The 21,760-nt window shown below is 39.8% G+C and overlaps 1 protein-coding gene across 1 annotated transcript in view; it reads left to right on the forward strand.

Moving 5' to 3' along the window:
- Positions 1–21,760, forward strand: part of LRRC8B (leucine rich repeat containing 8 VRAC subunit B) — an 84,382-nt gene that overhangs the window by 51,902 nt on the left and 10,720 nt on the right. Inside the window, 3 exon segments of the mRNA XM_033225520.1 lie at positions 15,335–15,431; positions 18,352–20,118; positions 20,121–20,515. Of these exon segments, the coding sequence (XP_033081411.1) occupies positions 18,378–20,118; positions 20,121–20,515 (2,136 nt within the window). The 5' untranslated portion in view covers positions 15,335–15,431; positions 18,352–18,377.

The raw sequence follows: 21,760 nt of genomic DNA on the forward strand, positions 1-21,760 counted from the left end.
GAGTTAAATGGTGTTTCTGTCTTTAGGTCTTTGAGGAATTGCCACATTGTCTTCCACAATGGTTGAACTGATTTACACTCCCACCAACAGTTTGTACGCATTCCTTTTTCTCCACAACCTCATCAGCATCTGTTTTTTGACCTTTTAATAATATCCTTTCTGGCTGGTGTGAGATGGTATCTCATTGTGGTTTTGATTTGCATTTCTCTAATGATCAGTGATGCTGATCATTTTTTCATATGCTTCTTGGCCGTGTGTATGTCTTCTTTTGAGTAATGTCTGTTCATGTATTTGCCAGACATGAACAATGGGGTTTTTTATGGGGTTGTTTTTTCTTGTAAATTTGTTTAAGTTCCTTAAGATGCTGGATATTAGACCTTTGTCAGATGCATAGTTTGCAAAAATTTTTTCCCATTCTGTAGGTTGTTTGTTTACTCTGTTGATAGAAGAAGCTCTTTAATTTAATTAGGTCCATTTGTCAGTTTTTGCTTTTGTTCCAATTGCTTTTGGCATCTTCATTATTAAATCTTTGCCCATGTTTATTGTCCTGAATGGTATTGCCTAGGTTGTCTTCCAGGGTTTTTATAATTTGGGATTTTATGTTTAAGTCTTTAATCCGTCTTGAGTTAGTTTTTCTATATGGTGTAAGGAAGGGGTCCAGTTTTAATCTTCTGTATATGACTAGCCAGTTATCCCAGCACCATTTATCAAATAGGGAATCCTTTCCCCATTGCTCGTTTTTGTGTTGTTGAAGACCACATAGTGGTAGGTATGCGGTCTTATTCTGTGTTCTCTATTCTGTGCCATTGGTCTATCTGTCTGCTTTGTGCCAGTACCATGCTATTTTGGGTTATTGTAGCCCTGTAGTATAGTTTGAAGTGTGGCAATGTGATGCCTCCAACTTTGTTTCTTTTGCTTAGCATTGCCTTGGCTATGCAGAGTTTTGTTTGTTTGTTTGTTTTGTTTTGTTTTGTTTGTTCCACGTGAATTTTAAAATAGTTTTTTCTAGTTCTGTGAAGAATTTCAATGGTAGTTTAATAGGAATAGCATTGAATCTATACATTGCTTTGAACAGTATGGACATTTTAATGATACAGATTCTTCTTATCCATGAGCATGGAATGTTTTTCCATTTATTTTGTGTTTTCTTCAACTTCTTTGAGCAGTGGTTTGTAGTTCTCCCTTGTTAGCTGTATTCCCAGGTATTTTATTCTTTTTGTGCCAGTTGTAAATGGGAGTTTGTCCCTGAGTTGGCTCTCGACATGACTGTTGTTGGTGTATAGGAATGCTAGTGATTTTCACACATCGATTTTGTATCTGGAGACTTTGCTGAAGTTATCAGCTTAAGAAGCTTTTGGGCTGAGACTATGGGGTTTTCTAGATACAAGACCATGTTGTCACAAACAGGGATACTTTGCTTTCCTCTTTTCCTATTTGGATGCACTTTATTTCTTTCTCTTGCCTCATTGCCCTGGCAAGGACTTCAATACTGTGTTGAATAGGAATGGTGAGGGAGAGTATTATTATTGTGTGCTGGTTTTCTTTCTTTCTTTTTTTTTTTTTTTTTTCCTTTTTTGCTAAGGAGTGTTTTACTTCCAAGTATGTGATCAATTTTAAAGTATGTACCACGTAGCAATGGCAATGAGAAAAATGTATATTGTGTTTTTGGTTGGATAGTTCTGTAGATATCTATCAGGTCCATTTGATTCAGTGTTGAGTTTAGGTCCTGAATATCTTTGTTAATTTTCTGTCTCAGTGACCTAATATTGTCAGTGGGGTGTTAAAGTCTCCTACTGTTTTGTTTTGTTTTTTTTTTTATACTTTAAGTTCTAGGGTACATGTGCATGACGTTTATATCATGTATAACTCCCCAATGCAATCCCTCCCTCCTCCCCCCTCCCCATGATAGGCCCCAGTGTGTGATGTTCCCCTTCCCGAGTCCAAGTGATCTCATTGTTCAGTTCCCACCTATGAGTGAGAACATGCGGTGTTTGGTTTTCTCTTCTTGTGATAGTTTGCTAAGAATGATGGTTTCCAGCTGCATCCATGTCCCTACAAAGGACGCAAACTCATCCTTTTTTATGGCTGCATAGTATTCCATGGTGTATATGTGCCACATTTTCTTAATCCAGTCTGTCACTGATGGACATTTGGGTTGATTCCAAGTCTTTGCTATTGGGAATAGTGCTGCAATAAACATACGTGTGCATGTGTCTTTGTAGTAGAGTAATTTATAATCCTTTGGGTATATACCCAGTAGTGGGATGGCTGGGTCATATGGTACATCTAGTTCTAGATCCTTGAGGAATCGCCATACTGTTTTCCATAATGGTTGAACTAGTTTACAATCCCACCAACAGTGTAAAAGTGTTCCTATTTCTCCACATCCTCTCCAACACCTGTTGTTTCCTGACTTCTTAATGATTGCCATTCTAACTGGTGTGAGATGGTATCTCATTGTGGTTTTGATTTGCATTTCTCTGATGGCGAGTGATGATGAGCATTTTTTCATGTGTCTGTTGGCTGTATGGATGTCTTCTTTTGAGAAATGTCTGTTCATATCCTTTCCCCACTTTTTGATGGGGTTGTTTGTTTTTTTCTTGTATATTTGTTTGAGTTCTTTGTAGATTCTGGATATTAGCCCTTTGTCAGATGAGTAGGTTGCAAAAATTTTCTCCCATTCTGTAGGTTGCCTGTTCACTCTGATGGTAGTTTCTTTAGCTGTGCAAAAGCTCTTTAGTTTAATTAGATCCCATGTGTCAATTTTTGCTTTTGCTGCCGTTGCTTTTGGTGTTTTAGACATGAAGTCCTTGCCCATGCCTATGTCCTGAATGGTACTACCTAGATTTTCTTCTAGGGTTTTTATGGTATTAGGTCTAACATTTAAGTCTCTAATCCATCTTGAATTAATTTCCGTATAAGGGGTAAGGAAAGGATCCAGTTTCAGCTTTCTACTTATGGCTAGCCAATTTTCCCAGCACCATTTATTAAATAGGGAATCCTTTCCCCATTTCTTGTTTCTCTCAGGTGTGTCAAAGATCAGATGGCTGTAGATGTGTGGTATTATTTCTGAGGACTCTGTTCTGTTCCATTGGTCTATATCTCTGTTGTGGTACCAGTACCATGCTGTTTTGGTTACTGTAGCCTTGTAGTATAGTTTGAAGTCAGGTAGCGTGACGCCTCCAACTTTGTCCTTTTGACTTAGGATTGTCTTGGCAATGCGGGCTCTTTTTTGGTTCCATATGAACTTTAAAGCCGTTTTTTCCAATTCTGTGAAGAAAGTCATTGGTAGCTTGATGGGGATGGCATTGAATCTATAAATCACCTTGGGCAGTATGGCCATTTTCACGATATTGATTCTTCCTATCCATGAGCATGGTATGTTCTTCCATTTGTTTGTGTCCTCTTTGATTTCACTGAGCAGTGGTTTGTAGTTCTCCTTGAAGAGGTCCTTTACATCCCTTGTAAGCTGGATTCCTAGGTATTTTATTCTCTTTGAAGCAATTGTGAATGGAAGTTCATTCCTGATTTGGCTCTCTGCTTGTCTGTTACTGGTGTATAAGAATGCTTGTGATTTTTGCACATTAATTTTGTATCCTGAGACTTTGCTGAAGTTGCTTATCAGCTTAAGGAGATTTTGGGCTGAGACAATGGGGTTTTCTAAATATACAATCATGTCATCTGCAAACAGGGACAATTTGACTTCTTCTTTTCCTAACTGGATACCCTTGATTTCTTTCTCTTGCCTGATTGCCCTAGCCAGAACTTCCAACACTATGTTGAATAGGAGTGGTGAGAGAGGGCATCCCTGTCTTGTGCCAGTTTTCAAAGGGAATTTTTCCAGTTTTTGCCCATTCAGTATGATATTAGCTGTGGGTTTGTCATAAATAGCTCTTATTATTTTGAGGTACGTTCCATCAATACCAAATTTATTGAGCGTTTTTAGCATAAAGGGCTGTTGAATTTTGTCAAAAGCCTTTTCTGCATCTATTGAGATAATTATGTGGTTCTTGTCTTTGGTTCTGTTTATATGCTGGATTACGTTTATTGATTTGCGAATGTGGAACCAGCCTTGCATCCCAGGGATGAAGCCCACTTGATCATGGTGGATAAGCTTTTTGATGTGCTGCTGAATCCGGTTTGCCAGTATTTTATTGAGGATTTTTGCATCGATGTTCATCAGGGATATTGGTCTAAAATTCTCTTTTTTTGTTGTGTCTCTGCCAGGCTTTGGTATCAGGATGATGTTGGCCTCATAAAAAGAGTTAGGGAGGATTCCCTCTTTTTCTATTGATTGAAATAGTTTCAGAAGGAATGGTACCAGCTCCTCCTTGTACCTCTGGTAGAATTCAGCTGTGAATCCATCTGGTCCTGGACTTTTTTTGGTGGGTAGGCTATTAATTGTTGCCTCAATTTCAGAGCCTGCTATTGGTCTATTCAGGGATTCAACTTCTTCCTGGTTTAGTCTTGGGAGAGTGTAAGTGTCCAGGAAATTATCCGTTTCTTCTAGATTTTCTAGTTGATTTGCGTAGAGGCATTTATAGTATTCTCTGATGGTTGTTTGTATTTCTGTGGGGTCGGTGGTGATATCCCCTTTATCATTTTTTATTGCGTCTATTTGATTCCTCTCTCTTTTCTTCTTTATTAGTCTAGCTAGCGGTCTGTCAATTTTGTTTATCTTTTCAAAAAACCAACTCCTGGATTCATTGATTTTTTGGAGGGTTTTTTGTGTCTCTATCTCCTTCAGTTCGGCTCTGATCTTAGTTATTTCTTGCCTTCTGCTAGCTTTTGAATGTGTTTGCTCTTGCCTCTCTAGTTCTTTTAATTGTGATGTTAGAGTGTCAATTTTAGATCTCTCCTGCTTTCTCTTGTGGGCATTTAGTGCTATAAATTTCCCTCTACACACTGCTTTAAATGTGTCCCAGAGATTCTGGTATGTTGTATCTTTGTTCTCATTGGTTTCAAAGAACATCTTTATTTCTGCTTTCATTTCGTTATGTACCCAGTAGTCATTCAGGAGCAGGTTGTTCAGTTTCCATGTAGTTGAGCGGTTTGGATTGAGTTTCTTAGTCCTGAGTTCTAGTTTGATTGCACTGTGGTCTGAGAGACAGTTTGTTATAATTTCTGTTCTTGTACATTTGCTGAGGAGTGCTTTACTTCCAATTATGTGGTCAATTTTGGAATAAGTGTGATGTGGTGCTGAGAAGAATGTATATTCTGTTGATTTGGAGTGGAGAGTTCTATAGATGTCTATTAGGTCCGCTTGGTGCAGAGATGAGTTCAATTCCTGGATATCCTTGTTAACTTTCTGTCTCGTTGATCCGTCTAATGTTGACAGTGGAGTGTTGAAGTCTCCCATTATTATTGTATGGGAGTCTAAGTCTCTTTGTAGGTCTCTAAGGACTTGCTTTATGAATCTGGGTGCTCCTGTATTGGGTGCATAGATATTTAGTAGAGTTAGCTCTTCCTGTTGAATTGATCCCTTTACCATTATGTAATGGCCTTCTTTGTCTCTTTTGATCTTTGATGGTTTAAAGTCTGTTTTATCAGAGACTAGGATTGCAACCCCTGCTTTTTTTTGTTCTCCATTTGCTTGGTAGATCTTCCTCCATCCCTTTATTTTGAGCCTATGTATGTCTCTGCATGTGAGATGGGTCTCCTGAATACAGCAGACTGATGGGTCTTGACTCTTTATCCAGTTTGCCAGTCTGTGTCTTTTAATTGGAGCATTTAGTCCATTGACATTTAAGGTTAATATTGTTATGTGTGAACTTGATCCTGTCATTATGATATTAACTGGTTATTTTGCTCGTTAGTTGATGCAGTTTCTTCCTAGCCTCGATGGTCTTTACATTTTGGCATGTTTTTGCAATGGCTGGTGCCGGTTGTTCCTTTCCATGTTTAGGGCTTCCTTCAGGGTCTCTTGTAAGGCAGGCCTGGTGGTGACAAAATCTCTAAGCATTTGCTTATCTGTAAAGGATTTTATTTCTCCTTCACTGATGAAGCTTATTTTGGCTGGATATGAAATTCTGGGTTGAAAATTCTTTTCTTTAAGAACGTTGAATATTGGCCCCCACTCTCTTCTGGCTTGTAGAGTTTCTGCCGAGAGGTCTGCTGTTATTCTGATGGGCTTCCCTTTGTGGGTAACCCGACCTTTCTCTCTGGCTGCCCTTAAGATTTTTTCCTTCATTTCAACTTTGGTGAATCTGGCAATTATGTGTCTTGGAGTTGCTCTTCTGGAGGAGTATCTTTGTGGCGTTCTCTGTATTTCCTGAATTTGAATGTTGGCCTGCCCTACTAGGTTGGGGAAGTTCTCCTGGATGATATCCTGAAGAGTGTTTTCCAACTTGGTTCCATTTTCCCCCTCACTTTCAGGCACCCCAATCAGACGTAGATTTGGTCTTTTTACATAATCCCATACTTCTTGCAGGCTTTGTTCATTTCTTTTTCTTCTTTTTGCTTTTGGTTTTCTCTTCTCGCTTCATTTCATTCATTTGATCCTCAATCGCTGATACTCTTTCTTCCAGTTGATCGAGTCGGTTACTGAAGCTTGTGCATTTGTCACGTATTTCTCGTGTCATGGTTTTCATCTCTGTCAGTTCGTTTATGATCTTCTCTGCATTAATTAGTCTAGCTGTCAATTCTTCCACTTTTTTTTCAAGATTTTTAGTTTCTTTGCGCTGGGTACGTAATTCCTCCTTTAGCTCTGAGAGGTTTGATGGACTGAAGCCTTCTTCTCTCATCTCGTCAAAGTCATTCTCTGACCAGCTTTGATCCGTTGCTGGCGATGGGCTGCGCTCCTTTGCAGGGGGAGATGCGCTCTTATTTTTTGAATTTCCTGCTTTTCTGCCCTGCTTCTTCCCCATCTTTGTGGTTTTATCTGTCTCTGGACTTTGATGATGGTGACGTACTGATGGGGTTTTGGTATAGGTGTCCTTCCTGTTTGATAGTTTTCCATCTGACAGTCAGAAGGACTGTCTGTTGGTCTGTTGGAGATTGCTTGAGGTCCACTCCAGACCCTGTTTGCCTGGGTATCAGCAGCAGAGGTTGCCGAAGATAGAATATTGCTGAACAGCGAGTGTACCTGTCTGATTCTTTCTTTGGAAGTTTCCTCTCAGGGGTGTACTCCACCCTGTGAGGTGTGGGGTGTCAGACTGCCCCTAGTGGGGGATGTCTCCCAGCTAGGCTACTCAGGGGTCAGGGACCCACCTGAGCAGGCAGTCTGTCCGTTCTCAGATCTCAACCTCCGCGTTAGGAGATGCACGGCTCTCCCCAAAGCTGTCAGACAGAGTCGTTCGCGTCTGCACCGGCCCCCGCTCTTTCCCCTAATGGACTGCAGCTGTGCGCTGTCCGCAGAGGTAGAGTCTACAGAGACAGGCAGGCTTCCTTGAGCTGCTGTGAGTTCCACCCAGTTCGAGCTTCCCAGCGGCTTTGTTTACCTACTTAAGCCTCAGCAATGGCGGGCGCCCCTCCCCAGCCTCGCTGCTGCCTTGTGGATAGATCGCCGCAGACGGCTGTGTTAGCAGTGAGGGAGGCTCCGTGGGCGTGGGACCCTCCCGGCCAGGTGTGGGATATATTCTCCTGGTGTGCCTGTTTCCTTAAAGCGCAGTATTGGGGTGGGAGTTACCCGATTTTCCAGGTGTTGTGTGTCTCAGTTCCCCTGGCTAGGAAAAGGGATTCCCTTCCCCCTTGGGCTTCCAGGTGAGGCGATGCCTCGCCCTGCTTCAGCTCACGCTGGTCAGGCTGCAGCAGCTGACCAGCACCGATTGTCCGGCACTCCGTAGAGAGATGACCCCAGTACCTCAGTTGAAAATGCAGAAATCACCGGTCTTCTGTGTCACTCGTGCTGGGATTTGGAGACTGGAGCTGTTCCTATTCGGCCATCTTGCTCCGCCCCCTCCTACTGTTTTTGATTGGGAGTCTAAGTCTCTTTAAGGTCTCTAAGAACTTGCTTTGTGAATCTGGGTACTCCTATGCTTATGAAGCTTCGTTTGGCCAGATATGAAATTATGGGTTAAGATTTCTGTTAAGAATGTTGAATATTGACTTCTAGTCTCTTCTGGCTGGTAGGGTTTCAGCTGAAAAGTTTGCTATTAGTCTGAAGGGCTTTTCATTGTAGGTGACCTGACCTTTCTGTCTAGCCGCCTTTAACGTTTTGCCTTTCACTTCAACCTTGGAGAATCTGTTGATTGTGTGTCTTGGGGATCATCTTCTTGTGAAGTATCTTACTGGGGTTCTCTGCACTTCCTGAATTTGAATGTTGGCCTCTCTAGCTAGATTTGGGAAGTTTTCATGGATGATATCCTGAAATATGTTTTCCAGGTTCGTTCCATTCTCCCCATCTCTTTCAGGTAAACCAATCAGCCATAGATTCAGTCTTTTTATATAATCCCATATTTCTTGGAGGCTTTGTTCATTCAGAAAGGCCATCCTCCAACTTTGAGATTACTTTGTCCACTTGGTCTCTGCTGTCTGCCTGTCATTTGAAAGGTGAGAGTGTGATTCAGAAGGGATTACATAGGGAGTGGGTTTTGTTCTACATAGTATGACTTGCTTACTGTGGTGTGGAGTGTGGTCAGGAAAATAGTCTTATAAACAGCAAAAGGTGATGGAGAAGGATTTGAGGTTGCCTTCTCTGTAAGAATTATCCAGCAACTCGTGGCTTATGCTTGTGTTCATATTACAAGAATATGGCTGCAACTTCTTTTATTTTAAGTAGATTTTAGAAAATATGGTAGCTTACTAAAAACTTCAAAGAATTGGGAGATCTTTTCCTAAAGAGAAAAATGTTATCTACATTAAATATATGATGTATTCTATAACTGCCAGAAATAAGTAAAAGTGAAGCAATATTCCTTAAAGTTTAGAAGAACTCAAATGTCGGCCGGGCACGGTGACTCACGCCTATAATCCCAGCACTTTGGGAGGCCGAGGTGGGTGGATCATGAGGTCAGGAGATAGAGACCATCCTGGCTAACACGGTGAAACCCCATCTCTACTAAAAATACAAAAAATTAGCTGGGCGTAGTGGCGGGCGCCTGTAGTCCCAGCTATGTGGGAGGCTGAGGCAGGATAATGGCGTAAACCCGGGAGGGGGAGGTTGCAGTGAGCCGAGATCACACCCTGCACTCCAGCCTGGGTGGCAGAGCGAGACTCCATCAAAAAAATAATAATAAAATAAAAGAACAACTCGGATGTCATTAGGATTTCTATAATTTTTCCCACAGTTTTAATTCACTCAGTAACTTTTTAATTTAATTTATTACTTACTATTTATAATTATTTATTTTATTTCATTTATTCAGTAACTTTCTCCGAGGGCTTCTGATGACTAGGGTAATGTTCCTAATGTTTAGAGTATTCATCAGATTATTTCCCAGACCCATTATCTTACTACAGCTTTGGGTCAGAAGCTCTGGAATGGCAGTTGTGTGTCTCTCTTCTCCTTTGGTTCTCTGTATTATTTTATGATGATGTCAGCTTCTTTCCTTGAATTCTGATTTTTGTGTTCCAGAAATACTGTGCTTCTCCTTTACCTCACTGACCCTGCTTCTCTGTCCTTTTTCACTCTTCCTTATCTAACAAACCTTCCTTACCTATTTTATAGAGGGGACAGCAATTCTGTCCTTCACTCACTAAATTCTTTCTCTCAAATAATTCATTTCTGTGGCACTGACCACCACTTAAATGGTCATGACTTCCTACAGTGGGCTAAACATGGCTGCTAAGGCTTAGCAACTCACCCATCAAGAGGTGGAGTTGATTTCCCCACCCTTGGAATCTGGCTGGCTGTGGTAGGTTTTTTGATCAATAGAATGTGGCAGAAATGGTGTCGAGTAATTTCCAAGGCTGGGCCTTAAGAGACTTGTAGTGTCTGTTTTTGTGTGCTTGAAACATTCCTTCTTAGATCTTAGTCTCTTGCTGTGAGGAAGCCTAATTAGCCATATAGAGGACTGGCAAGGTCCCTGGTCGACAGCCTAAGCTGGGCTCCCAGCCAGCAATCAGTAGAAGCACCAGTGTTGTGATGGAGGCACTTTGGGCCTTCTAAGTATTCTAGCGTTCCAGCTGACACCATGTGAATTGCCACATCATCCCATAGAATCATGAGAAATTATGAATTGTTAGTTTAGCCACTAAGTTTTGACTTGTTACACAGAATAAAGAATCAAAACAAAAATTGGTACCTAGAAGTGAGATGCTGCCATAACAAAAAATCTGTCATTTTGTCTTTGAGACCAGGTGTCAGTGAAGGCCTGAAGGGCAGTTAGAATACTGTTGCTGTTGGAGGGTGTCAAATGGTACCCTTGCTTTATATTGAGAAAAAAGTCAGCAAGACCATCACCTGCAGTAACATGGAACATAGAAAATGAACCTAATGAACTTGTGGATCTAGCTTAGGAGATTTTCCAGCAAAATATCAGAAGCTCTGAGTGACCCCTTTAACTCCTTTTTTAACTCCTTTTTTTTTTTTTTGATACTATGATCAAAGTATTTCAAGAAAGAAACCAATTAAAGAAGAAACTATTTTGATTTTAAGCAGACTTTAGAGGAAGTATTTCCAATCCTGAATTGTCTCAGATTGTAAATCCAACTGTTTCTCATCCCCAGCTCTTCTACCCAGCAAAAGATACTCAAAGAAAGAAATGGCCTCAGGTCCAAAGATCAGATCCAGAACATTACTGCCAGTAAAACTTGGTCTCAAGGTGAAAATAAAAGTAAAGGCATAGCTGTAAGACCCTTTATTAAAACTTCAAAAAGATTGAAGGCAGTGCCTCATAGAACCTCTCAGCTAAATGGAAGGGCTTCTAATAATTTCAAGGGTCTTGTCCCACAGCTTTCTGGAACTGAGTTAGAAGACAAGATCCTGGACTTCAAGCCTGAATTTGATGCCATAGTGGGATGGAGTTTTGGGGGGGTGGGTCTTGAGAAAGTGTTCGTGTGCTTTGCATATAAGAGGAATGTGAATCATTTGTGTGGCCAGAGAGTAGACTGTGGTGGATTAAGCATGACTGGAGACTCTTTGCCACTCCTCCCATTAAAAGGTAGAGTCCACTTCCCTTCCCCTTGAATCTGGACTGGACTTTTGACTCCTTTGGCCAGTAGATTTTGGTGGATGTGTCAGTGTGTAGCTTCAAGCCTATGCCTTACGAGAGCTATAGCTTTTACTTTTGTGCTTGGAATGTATTGTCTTAGAACCCATCCACCATGCTATGTGAGGACACTCAAAGAGCCACATGGAGTCTCACATGAAGGAGTTACCAGCCAGCAGTTAGCACCAGCTACCAGCCTAAGGAATGAGGACATTTTGTACCTTCCAACCATCTGGAAGGTGTGCCAGCCAACACTATGAAGTGAAAGAACCTCCCACAGAATCTCAAGAAATAAAACCTTTTCTTAAGCCATTAAGGCTTGGAATATGCAGAACAGTTAGCAAAAACCCTCCCATCTCTATTGCTGCTGAGTTCTTGCCACTCCCTGGGAAAGGCTCTATCACCCTGAATACACCCTAAAAGTTTGAATGGTTGGGGGATCTTTTTCATTTTGTACATTTAATTGTTATATAAATATTTATTGTGCCCCATGTGCTAGAAACTGTGTAAGATACTATAATATCATAGGATCAAAATCTGAATCCACTTGACTCCTGCCTCTGCGTGGACCTCTTTATCTGATGTTGCTATAGGTGGTACTGAATTTTAATTTCCCTTGACTATTTTATTCTTGGCTTTCTTTTTGAACATATTATAAACTTTACCCTTATTATTTTTCACCCACATAATTGAAATAGCCTTTCAGCTGCTCCCTTTGTTTCTAATCCCTCCTCCCACAATCCATCCTGCATATCTCCATAGCTCAGTGATTCACTGTTCTACCGCTTCACATTTCTGAGACTCTGAAGTGTTCATGTGGAGATGGTATCTGTTACTTTGTAGTCTGTAGAGCGGAGAGAGCATCCTAGATGTCTAGTGCAACTTCCAAGAAGACTTAAATGATAGGCGCTTTTCTCAGATAATTTTATTGTCTATCTTGTAAGGTTTCTCCTCCTGGGGAGATTTGGGGAAAAAAAAAAAAATCTGGCCTCTCCCAGACCAATTGACTTGCTCTGTGGGAGTAAGGCCTGGGTTTAGGTTTCTTTTAAAAGTGCCCCAAGAGATTCTAAGGTGAAGCTGAGATTGAGAATCACTGTCTTAGATTTGTGATTCTTGAAAAGTGGTCCTTGGACCAGCAGCATCAATATGAACTAGGAATTTGTTAGCAATGCAGGTCTTGAGACCTACTTCCTACCTTATGAAATGGCCACTCTGAGGGATGGACTCATCATGTCATGTTTTAATAAGCTCTTGTGATTTTTATGTCCATTAATATTAGAGAACCACTATTAGAAAAATCTTTCTAGGTCTCAAAACTACAACTGAGTTTGGGAAGCGTGTTTGTTATTTGAAAATCTCTGTACTAACAAGATCTGAAAGAACTGGAAAGGGACATAAGGAAACTGGTATATCAAATTTTACTGCTGGTGATCATTTAGGTACTTGAAAATGTTTAATGCATGTCATGAAATCTCTCAAGAGTGGTTAAATGAGTTACTTAGCATAAAGAAAGGGGGCAAATTAATCAGAGATACTGATGCATTGTTTCCTGGAGAGAGAACTCAACAAAAGGTGAATTTAAATTTCAGTTAGATATATGTTAGTCCCAAAAAACATCTTAATGGGAAGTAGCATTTTAAAATTTTGAAGGGCTCTAAGGTGATTTTTAAATCAGTGTTCAATGAGAGTAATGTAGAGAACCACTTTTTGGAATTGTTCGGCTATAATCCCTGCCTGGGGTCAGAGACAGATCTTTGAAGTAGCCTCCAGTTCTCAGTATATAATGACACTAAATACCATCTGATCATCATTTGTTTATTTTTTCACTTGTTGTTTTAGAAATGCTTTCAAAGTAAAATAAGGACTACTGGGAAGTACAGATGCCTAACTTGAATGTGATTTTACAGTCTTAGAGACTTTGGAGTAAGATTGTCAAGTGAATTCATGTGTTTTGAAAAAGCTTTTATGACTTCTTAATGAGGTTTAAAAGCTGAAAGAATGGGATTAGAACTGTAAAATCCATTACTCTTAACATTTCTTTGGAATGATTTAGCGTGTTTGTATATTAGAAATAGAGATCTTATTTGGATTGAGTCACCATTGTTTACTAAAATATGGTCTGGAAACAATTTCCTGGACAAACAGTATTAAATGGCATAATGACAAAGGATAGCTATGCTTAAACTCTCTAGTTAAGCACTTCATAGGAAAATTAGCATCATTTTATATATAGGAATGCTGAGATGTTTTATATATACTTAAATCCAGATGCTGTATATTTAAATATTAAGTTTTAGTTCAGTAGAAAATATTTAGTAGGAAAATGTTTAGCTGAGAAAGTAGATTGTATGTAATGGAAGACATCACAGAAAACTAGATTTACATCCTTATTCAAAAGATTATAATAGAACCCAGTTATAATGCAGATATTGGGTGAGTTGGGAAAGAGCGATAATTAGCTTTTTCTTCAGCTTTTGAGAGACCTAAGACTGTTAATTGGATTGACTGAGACCATGTCGTCTGGTGTGCATGAGGTTGGGATTTGAGTCTGAGGACCTAGGTTCCAGTTGCAACTTTATTTCTTGCAGGTTTTGTCACCTTGGACAAGGTAAATTCTTTGAGCCTGCCTTAATTTCTATGCATATAAACATAAAGAGTAATACTATTTATTTCAGTGGCTTGTTTTAAGTATAAAACAAATTAATGTAAATGAGACATGTTTTGAGGGTAGAAAAACAGATATTAAATTATTAATAAAGTAGAAAGTGTATTTCTGATATTTAAAGAGAACTGTATTGTATAAGAAGAATCATGGCTGAGTAGCATTTTTGAATTATGCAATAAATTCTTTTCTGGCATGTTACAAATGCAGCTGCTGTGAATATGTAAAATGTTTCACACATCAGATGTCTTTATCATGCTCAGTGCACATAAATGCAGTCATGTGATATATGTTGTAAGACTTTTATAAAGGCTTGTGAATTGTGAATGAGAAATTCTTACTCCAGTGGTGCCATGTAATTATGAATTAGTATACAGCTAGGTTCTTATACATACTAACTGTGCTTTCTAACCTTCAAAACAATTTGATGCTGGATGGTGACTAATTGTAAAATAGGCTTTGCACATGACTTGGTAAACCCAAAGTAAGTTTTGGACATGCCCAGCTTTTTGATATTTGAAATGACAAGCTTACAAGATTATTGCTAAAAGTATCTTAAATACAATTTGGGGTCAGTACTCTTAGGAGTATTTGAAGTACTTTTTAAAACGGATTGTATAATATAAAACCTCCCTAGAAACTTTTCTTTGAGGTTTCATAGGTACTAAAAGATATAATTTTTACATTCAATTAAAAACAAATTCTAGGTCATTTTATTTATCAAGATTCTGCTCAGGACATAGAGGGGAGAAAGGGAGGGAGAAAGGAAGAAAGGAAGACAAATGCAGGTAAAATTAACTACATATTTTACAATTTTTCTCACAGTTCAAATTATCAATATATATGTAATTTAGCTATCACAAATTATTGAACTATAAATGTTACAAATGGGTTTGTTAACCTCTAAATTAAACAAATATAAAGCCTAAGTATGTTTAATAATAACATAATTTCCAGTAATTTCAGCCATATTTCTGAGCTGTATCTGGAAAAGTGTATTAACTTGTCACTTTTTCTAATGATATTGGTAGGCTAAATTTTAGGAGCACTGAGACTTATTTGGATAGATGTTTGGTTTTAAATATGGGTACAGAAATCACTTGGTGTGGCAAGCCATCTGAAAAATGCAAATAAGAACAACTGTGTATGAGGAATGAGTGAGAGAAATTAACATATGTCGACTACTTAGAAAAGCTAAGTGTTCATCTAAGTGTTGTAGATACAAAATTTTAAAATATGTTGTGTTTAAATTTCTGAAGGAACTTCCCTGTAATTGAAAAGAAGTTCAGGGAGTGAGTATGGTTTAATGAATGTGAGTGGGACCCTGTAGATACAACTTTGCCAGAATGTGCCCCAGTGTGAAAAGTAAACTGACCTGTGAAAATCTAAGCCAGGCACAGTGGCTCCCACCTGTAATCCCAGCATTTGAGAGGCCAAGGTGGAAGGATTGCTTGAGGCCAGAAGTATGAAAATCTATTTGCCATATCATGTCTTATGACAGAGAGGGTTTCTGGAGACAGTATCTCCAGTTTGTTTGTTTGAACAACTATAGCTATTTTAAGATATTTATGTTTTCTCATAGAATGAAGACAAACACAGAGATGGTGTGTCTAAGAAACTTCAAAAGGTGTAGACCTCCTGACTGAAGCATATTGATTTATTTAATTTTTTTCATTATAGTAAGTATAAATATTTAAAATACATTATTTTGGTCAATGTTGACTTGTATTTTTATTGACTAAATATTCACTCTCTGTCAAATACCCTTATCATTGTTGGAGCTACTGTTGTTTTCATTCTTCTACAATTTCAGTTGCATATCTTAAATGAATTTAATTCTCAGGACCTTTGAGAGGACAAATGAAACTTGAATTTAGAGCTGAAAGAACCCTTTGAAATTATCTGCTTCACTCTTTTTATCCATTACAAGAAATTCTTTTGCAACTTCCCTGATGGATGGTCATTTTATTTATCAAGATTCTGCTCAGGACATAGAGCTGAACTGTTTCACAGAGCAACCAGTTCGATGACTTTCCACCACAGATTGAATCAAAATGTAATTTTCTAAAGCTTCCACGTACCTGGTTCTACCTTGGGAACAAATCCACTATTCTTTCACCTGTGAGGTTGTTGCGCAAAAATGTAAAGATAAATTCTCAGGCTCACTTAGTCATCTATTATCTCAGCTGAATTTCATCAATTGCCTGTGTTCCTCTGTAGGAAATGGTTTGGAAACAACAGCTCCTCGTTGGTTTTTTGCCCATTTTATCTTTAACCTGTAACTGAGCATTGGGTTTCAGTATTGTGATCTCACCAGGCAGGTACAGGAGAACTGCAGCTCCTTTATCTGGGTTCACCTATTAATGTGGCCAGAAGTTATAATCAATATTTCAACATAACAACTATCACATGAGACTAGCTGAAAGTATGCATACATGTCAACTAAAATCCTAAAGTATTTTTCACCTGTTCTTTCTTTCATCCAGCAGTGTTTTCTACCATCCCTCACACCCCTGGCCCCATCATATTTATAGTATTTTGAGGTCTAAGCCCAGGACTTTCTCTTTGCCTCATGTATTCCTCTCATTTTAGTTTCTGTCTTACCTCAACACACAATTATGTAAGGCAGAGAGTTGAGGCAGAATGAGAAGAGTTGAGAGTTAGAAATAGACCCACTTAGCTGGAGTGAAGGAGAGAAGCCCTGAAGAGTTATATAATCCACCTGTAGGTCCTAGGAGGAAGGTGAATCCATATAATATAATGTGATGCCCAGAGAGGACACAAGCAGAAAGTAGTGCTCCAGTCCAGCAATTAAACTCAGAAATTGTAGCATGCCCTAACAGGTACAAGAGCATGAAGCTGTAGGGTTCAGGGTCAGATGGTCAGGAATATGCTGAGGATGAGACTTATTAACAGGGAGCAGGGACTCTGTAATGGGACTCTAAGGTTCAAGGCAGGATACCAGATCCCAGAAAGAGGGCAAATGAGAGTAAAAAAGTCTTCCTGGCTGGGCACGGTGGCTCAGGCCTGTAATCTCAGCTCTTTGGGAGGCCAAGGCGGGCAGATCACAAGGTCAGGAGTTCGAGACCAGCCTGGCCAACATGGTGAAAGCCCATCTCTACTAAAAAGACACAAAAATTAGCTGGACATGGTGGCATGCACCTGTAGTCCCAGCTGCTCAGGAGGCTGAGGCAGGAGAATTGCTTGGACCTGGGAGGCGGAGGTTTCAGTGAGCTGAGATTGTGCCACTAGAGTCCATGTCAAAAAAAAAAAAAAGTCTTCCTTGGGGATGCTACTAATACTAGGGTGTCTAGAGAGAAACTCAGGCCCAGAATAGATGATAAGACTCCAGACTCAAGAAAATCCAGGAGAAGCCCTTGGAAATAGGTTAGAGCTGGACTACCAGCGAGGGAGGACCATGCTACCATTACCATTTTTCTTCTTTTTCTTAGCAGATACTTTCTAAGACCCACATATTTCCTTTTACCTTACTCTGTGCTATCTTATAGATGATCTGGATTTTACTGATTAGCAATTTTTGAAACAATTGATGTATGTAAGACTCAACATAGACATTCTCAGGAATGTTGTCTGAATACTTTTCAGTATGAAAATACAAGATAATCTTGTTTTCCTGAAGACAAAAATAATTTAATAATAGAATATACCTTATTCGTTTATCTTTTTAGTACTTTGCTATCACAACATTAAACATGAGAGGGAGTACCTGTGATCGAGTATTCTAGCAGAGCTTTTCTTCCTTATTCTTTTTTAAGCCATAACTTTTAAATACTTCCCAAGTTTTAAATACTCAAAGTTTTTTAATACTCACGTACTTAAATTACAAAGCGAAAGCTTGTGTGGAAAGGAGATAATACATTCAGTGACAGGTTGTTTTGGGCATAGAATTGTAGACCCCTCTAAGCCTAAGGGGTAATTTTACAAAGCAGAGCTTGCTTAAAAGAGGCTCCTTGTGGTGACTAAAACAACTCTCGGGCTATAAGTGATGCTTCAGACATGGGAGAAGGTGTGGAAAGGAGCTTACTCAGACATTTTGGAAGGTACAATGTGACCACTGGAAATTAGGTGGCTGGCTGTGGTGGCTCATAGTTGTAATCCCAGCACTTTCAGAGGCCAAGCAGGGAGGATCACTTGAGGGCAAGAGTCTAAGGCCTGTGAGACCCTGTCAAAAAAAGAAAGAAAGAAAGAGAGAGAGAAAGAGAGAGGGGGTAGAGGAAGGAGCATAGGAACAAGTTTTTCAAATGTCAGTTGAAGACAGATTGACTCCTGGTTTTTAGTAGCCTAGCCTGGAGTTGAGATCCAAGACATAATGAGATAATTACCTCAAGAGCTCCCCCTAAATTTCTTTCTAGTCACTATCACTGAACGGTCCTCCATCTAAGAGACTATGGCTCAAAGTTGGATGGCCTGTCGTTTCAAATGAAACCAGAAGACTTATGTGCCCCTTGATCAGCTCTCCCTTTTAGGTTTGACCACAGAGCTAAATCCTACTTGGGAAGGAGGGCATGTGTGTATGAGCATTAGAGTGAAATGCTTATTTGAGTACTTGCTTCAGTAGTGTTTATTTTCCTCTTCCAGTTTCTGTCCTCCTACAAGGGAAAGTCATGATTACACTAACTGAGCTAAAATGCTTAGCAGATGCCCAGTCATCTTATCACATCTTAAAACCATGGTGGGACGTCTTCTGGTATTACATCACACTGATCATGCTGCTGGTGGCCGTGCTGGCCGGAGCTCTTCAGCTGACGCAGAGCAGGGTTCTGTGCTGTCTTCCATGCAAAGTGGAATTTGACAATCACTGTGCCGTGCCTTGGGACATCCTGAAAGCCAGCATGAACACATCCTCTAATCCTGGGACACCGCTTCCACTCCCCCTCCGAATCCAGAATGACCTCCACCGACAGCAGTACTCCTATATCGATGCCGTCTGTTACGAGAAACAGCTCCATTGGTTTGCAAAGTTTTTCCCCTACCTGGTGCTCTTGCACACGCTCATCTTTGCAGCCTGTAGCAACTTTTGGCTTCACTACCCCAGTACCAGTTCCAGGCTCGAGCATTTTGTGGCCATCCTTCACAAATGCTTCGATTCTCCATGGACCACCCGCGCCCTGTCAGAAACAGTGGCGGAGCAGTCAGTGAGGCCTCTGAAACTCTCCAAGTCCAAGATTTTGCTTTCGTCCTCAGGGTGTTCAGCTGACATAGATTCTAGCAAACAGTCATTGCCCTACCCACAGCCAGGTTTGGAGTCAGCTGGCATAGAAAGCCCAACTTCCAGTGTCCTGGACAAGAAGGAGGGTGAACAGGCCAAAGCCATCTTTGAAAAAGTGAGAAGATTCCGCATGCACGTGGAGCAGAAGGACATCATTTATAGAGTATATCTGAAACAGATAATAGTCAAAGTCATTTTGTTTGTGCTCATCATAACTTATGTTCCATATTTTTTAACCTACATCACTCTTGAAATTGACTGTTCAGTTGATGTGCAGGCTTTTACAGGATACAAGCGCTACCAGTGTGTCTATTCCTTGGCAGAAATCTTTAAGGTCCTGGCTTCATTTTATGTCATTTTGGTTATACTTTACGGTCTGACCTCTTCCTACAGCCTGTGGTGGATGCTGAGGAGTTCCCTGAAGCAATATTCCTTTGAGGCGTTAAGAGAAAAAAGCAACTACAGTGACATCCCTGATGTCAAGAATGACTTTGCCTTCATCCTTCATCTGGCTGATCAGTATGATCCTCTTTATTCCAAACGCTTCTCCATATTCCTGTCAGAGGTCAGTGAGAACAAACTGAAACAGATCAACCTCAATAATGAATGGACAGTTGAGAAACTGAAAAGTAAGCTTGTGAAAAATGCCCAGGACAAGATAGAGCTGCATCTTTTTATGCTCAATGGTCTTCCAGACAATGTCTTTGAGTTAACTGAAATGGAAGTGCTAAGCCTGGAGCTTATCCCAGAGGTGAAGCTGCCCTCTGCAGTCTCACAACTGGTCAACCTCAAGGAGCTTTGTGTGTACCATTCATCTCTGGTCGTAGACCATCCTGCACTGGCCTTTCTAGAGGAGAATTTAAAAATCCTCCGCCTGAAATTTACTGAAATGGGAAAAATCCCACGCTGGGTATTTCACCTCAAGAATCTCAAGGAACTTTATCTTTCAGGCTGTGTTCTCCCTGAACAGTTGAGTACTATGCAGTTGGAGGGCTTTCAGGACTTAAAAAATCTGAGGACCCTCTACTTGAAGAGTAGCCTCTCCCGGATCCCACAGGTTGTTACAGACCTCCTGCCTTCACTGCAGAAACTGTCCCTTGATAATGAGGGAAGCAAACTGGTTGTGTTGAACAACTTGAAAAAATGGTCAATCTGAAAAGCCTAGAACTGATCAGCTGTGACCTGGAACGCATTCCACACTCCATTTTCAGCCTGAATAATTTGCATGAGTTAGACCTAAGGGAAAACAACCTTAAAACTGTGGAAGAGATCATTAGCTTTCAGCATCTTCAGAATCTTTCCTGCTTAAAGTTATGGCACAATAACATTGCTTATATTCCTGCACAGATTGGGGCATTATCTAACCTCGAGCAGCTCTCTTTGGACCATAATAATATTGAGAATCTGCCCTTGCAGCTTTTCCTATGCACCAAACTACATTATTTGGATCTAAGCTATAACCACTTGACCTTCATTCCAGAAGAAATCCAGTATCTGAGTAATTTGCAGTACTTTGCTGTGACCAACAACAATGTAAGTAAATCCATTCCTTCTTTTGTTCAGTATCTGTGGCACTTGTAGTGTGTTACATAGGGCAAGCAAACACACTTCAAATCATGCTATGTGTTCTCAAGCCAAGCCCAATCTGATCTTGTATAAATTACCAAAACACTGAGCATCCATTTTTAATCTAACTTACAAGTTGTCATGGAGATTTTATGAAAACACATATAAGCATTTGGCACAATTCCTGGCACATAATAGTTGCTCAGCAAATGTTTTTCTCTTTGTGTTTTTTTCCCCCCAATTTTCTACATAAACATCACAAAGTATTTTAAACTATTTAATTCGTTATGGTAGAGCTTACTTTTTGTTTTATGAAGGTTTTAGGTATTAGGGAGTTTGGTAAAACTTTTCCGCTTTCCAAATCTGTCATAATAAAATAACTTCTTATTTTAAAATGCTGGGATTATGAATTATTCATAAATCCTTTTTGTGATGTGGTGAAAAAGATTTGAAATCTGCATGCATGTCTAGAAAGATGATTCAAAATGAAAGGCCTGCCTCCATAATGCAACACTACGGCTTCTTAGAAGCTTTTTCCAGGATCCATACTTTAGAATGAACCATAATTTGCAATAGTAAAGCCAAGTTAAGGAAAACTTAACTTTACCAAAACATGAAAAAACAAAACAAATGAGTAGTTTCCTAGGTTAAGATGTGGAGGAGGAGGAAAAAGGGAAAATTCATGGTAGTCTAAAGGTAAGAGAGTGAGGCTAATGTCCATTTTAGAAGAAAGAGGGAAAACCTGGTCAGAAATCAAATCTACCAAGGGATGAAACTGACATTCCTCTGCTTGAAAATGGGTATTCCACCACACTTCAAAATATATCCAAAAATTAGCTGGGCGAGGTGGCGGGCGCCTGAAGTCCCAGTTACTCAGGAGTCTGAGGCAGGAGAATCGCTTGAACCCGGGAGGCGGAGGTTGCAGTGGCGCCACTGCACTCGAGCCTGGTGACAGAGCGAGACTCTGTCTCAAAAAAAAAAAAGAAAAAGAAAAAATCTATTATCTTTTAGACATTTTGTAGTTCATATGTCATGGTAAGTATAGTTATGAGCATCGTGTTGGCTAATAAAATATATTAATTATACATTATTTTTGAAAACCATGAGTGTTAGAGAAATACCAGAAAATTGGGGGGTGAGAGCAAAATTCATGCTGATTTTTAGAACTCTCTGACTTTATTCATATATAAAAGGAGCGAGTCCATTGTTAGA

Source organism: Trachypithecus francoisi, unplaced genomic scaffold, assembly GCF_009764315.1.
Source record: "Trachypithecus francoisi isolate TF-2019V2 unplaced genomic scaffold, Tfra_2.0 Lachesis_group12, whole genome shotgun sequence".
Lineage (NCBI taxonomy): Eukaryota > Metazoa > Chordata > Mammalia > Primates > Cercopithecidae > Trachypithecus > Trachypithecus francoisi.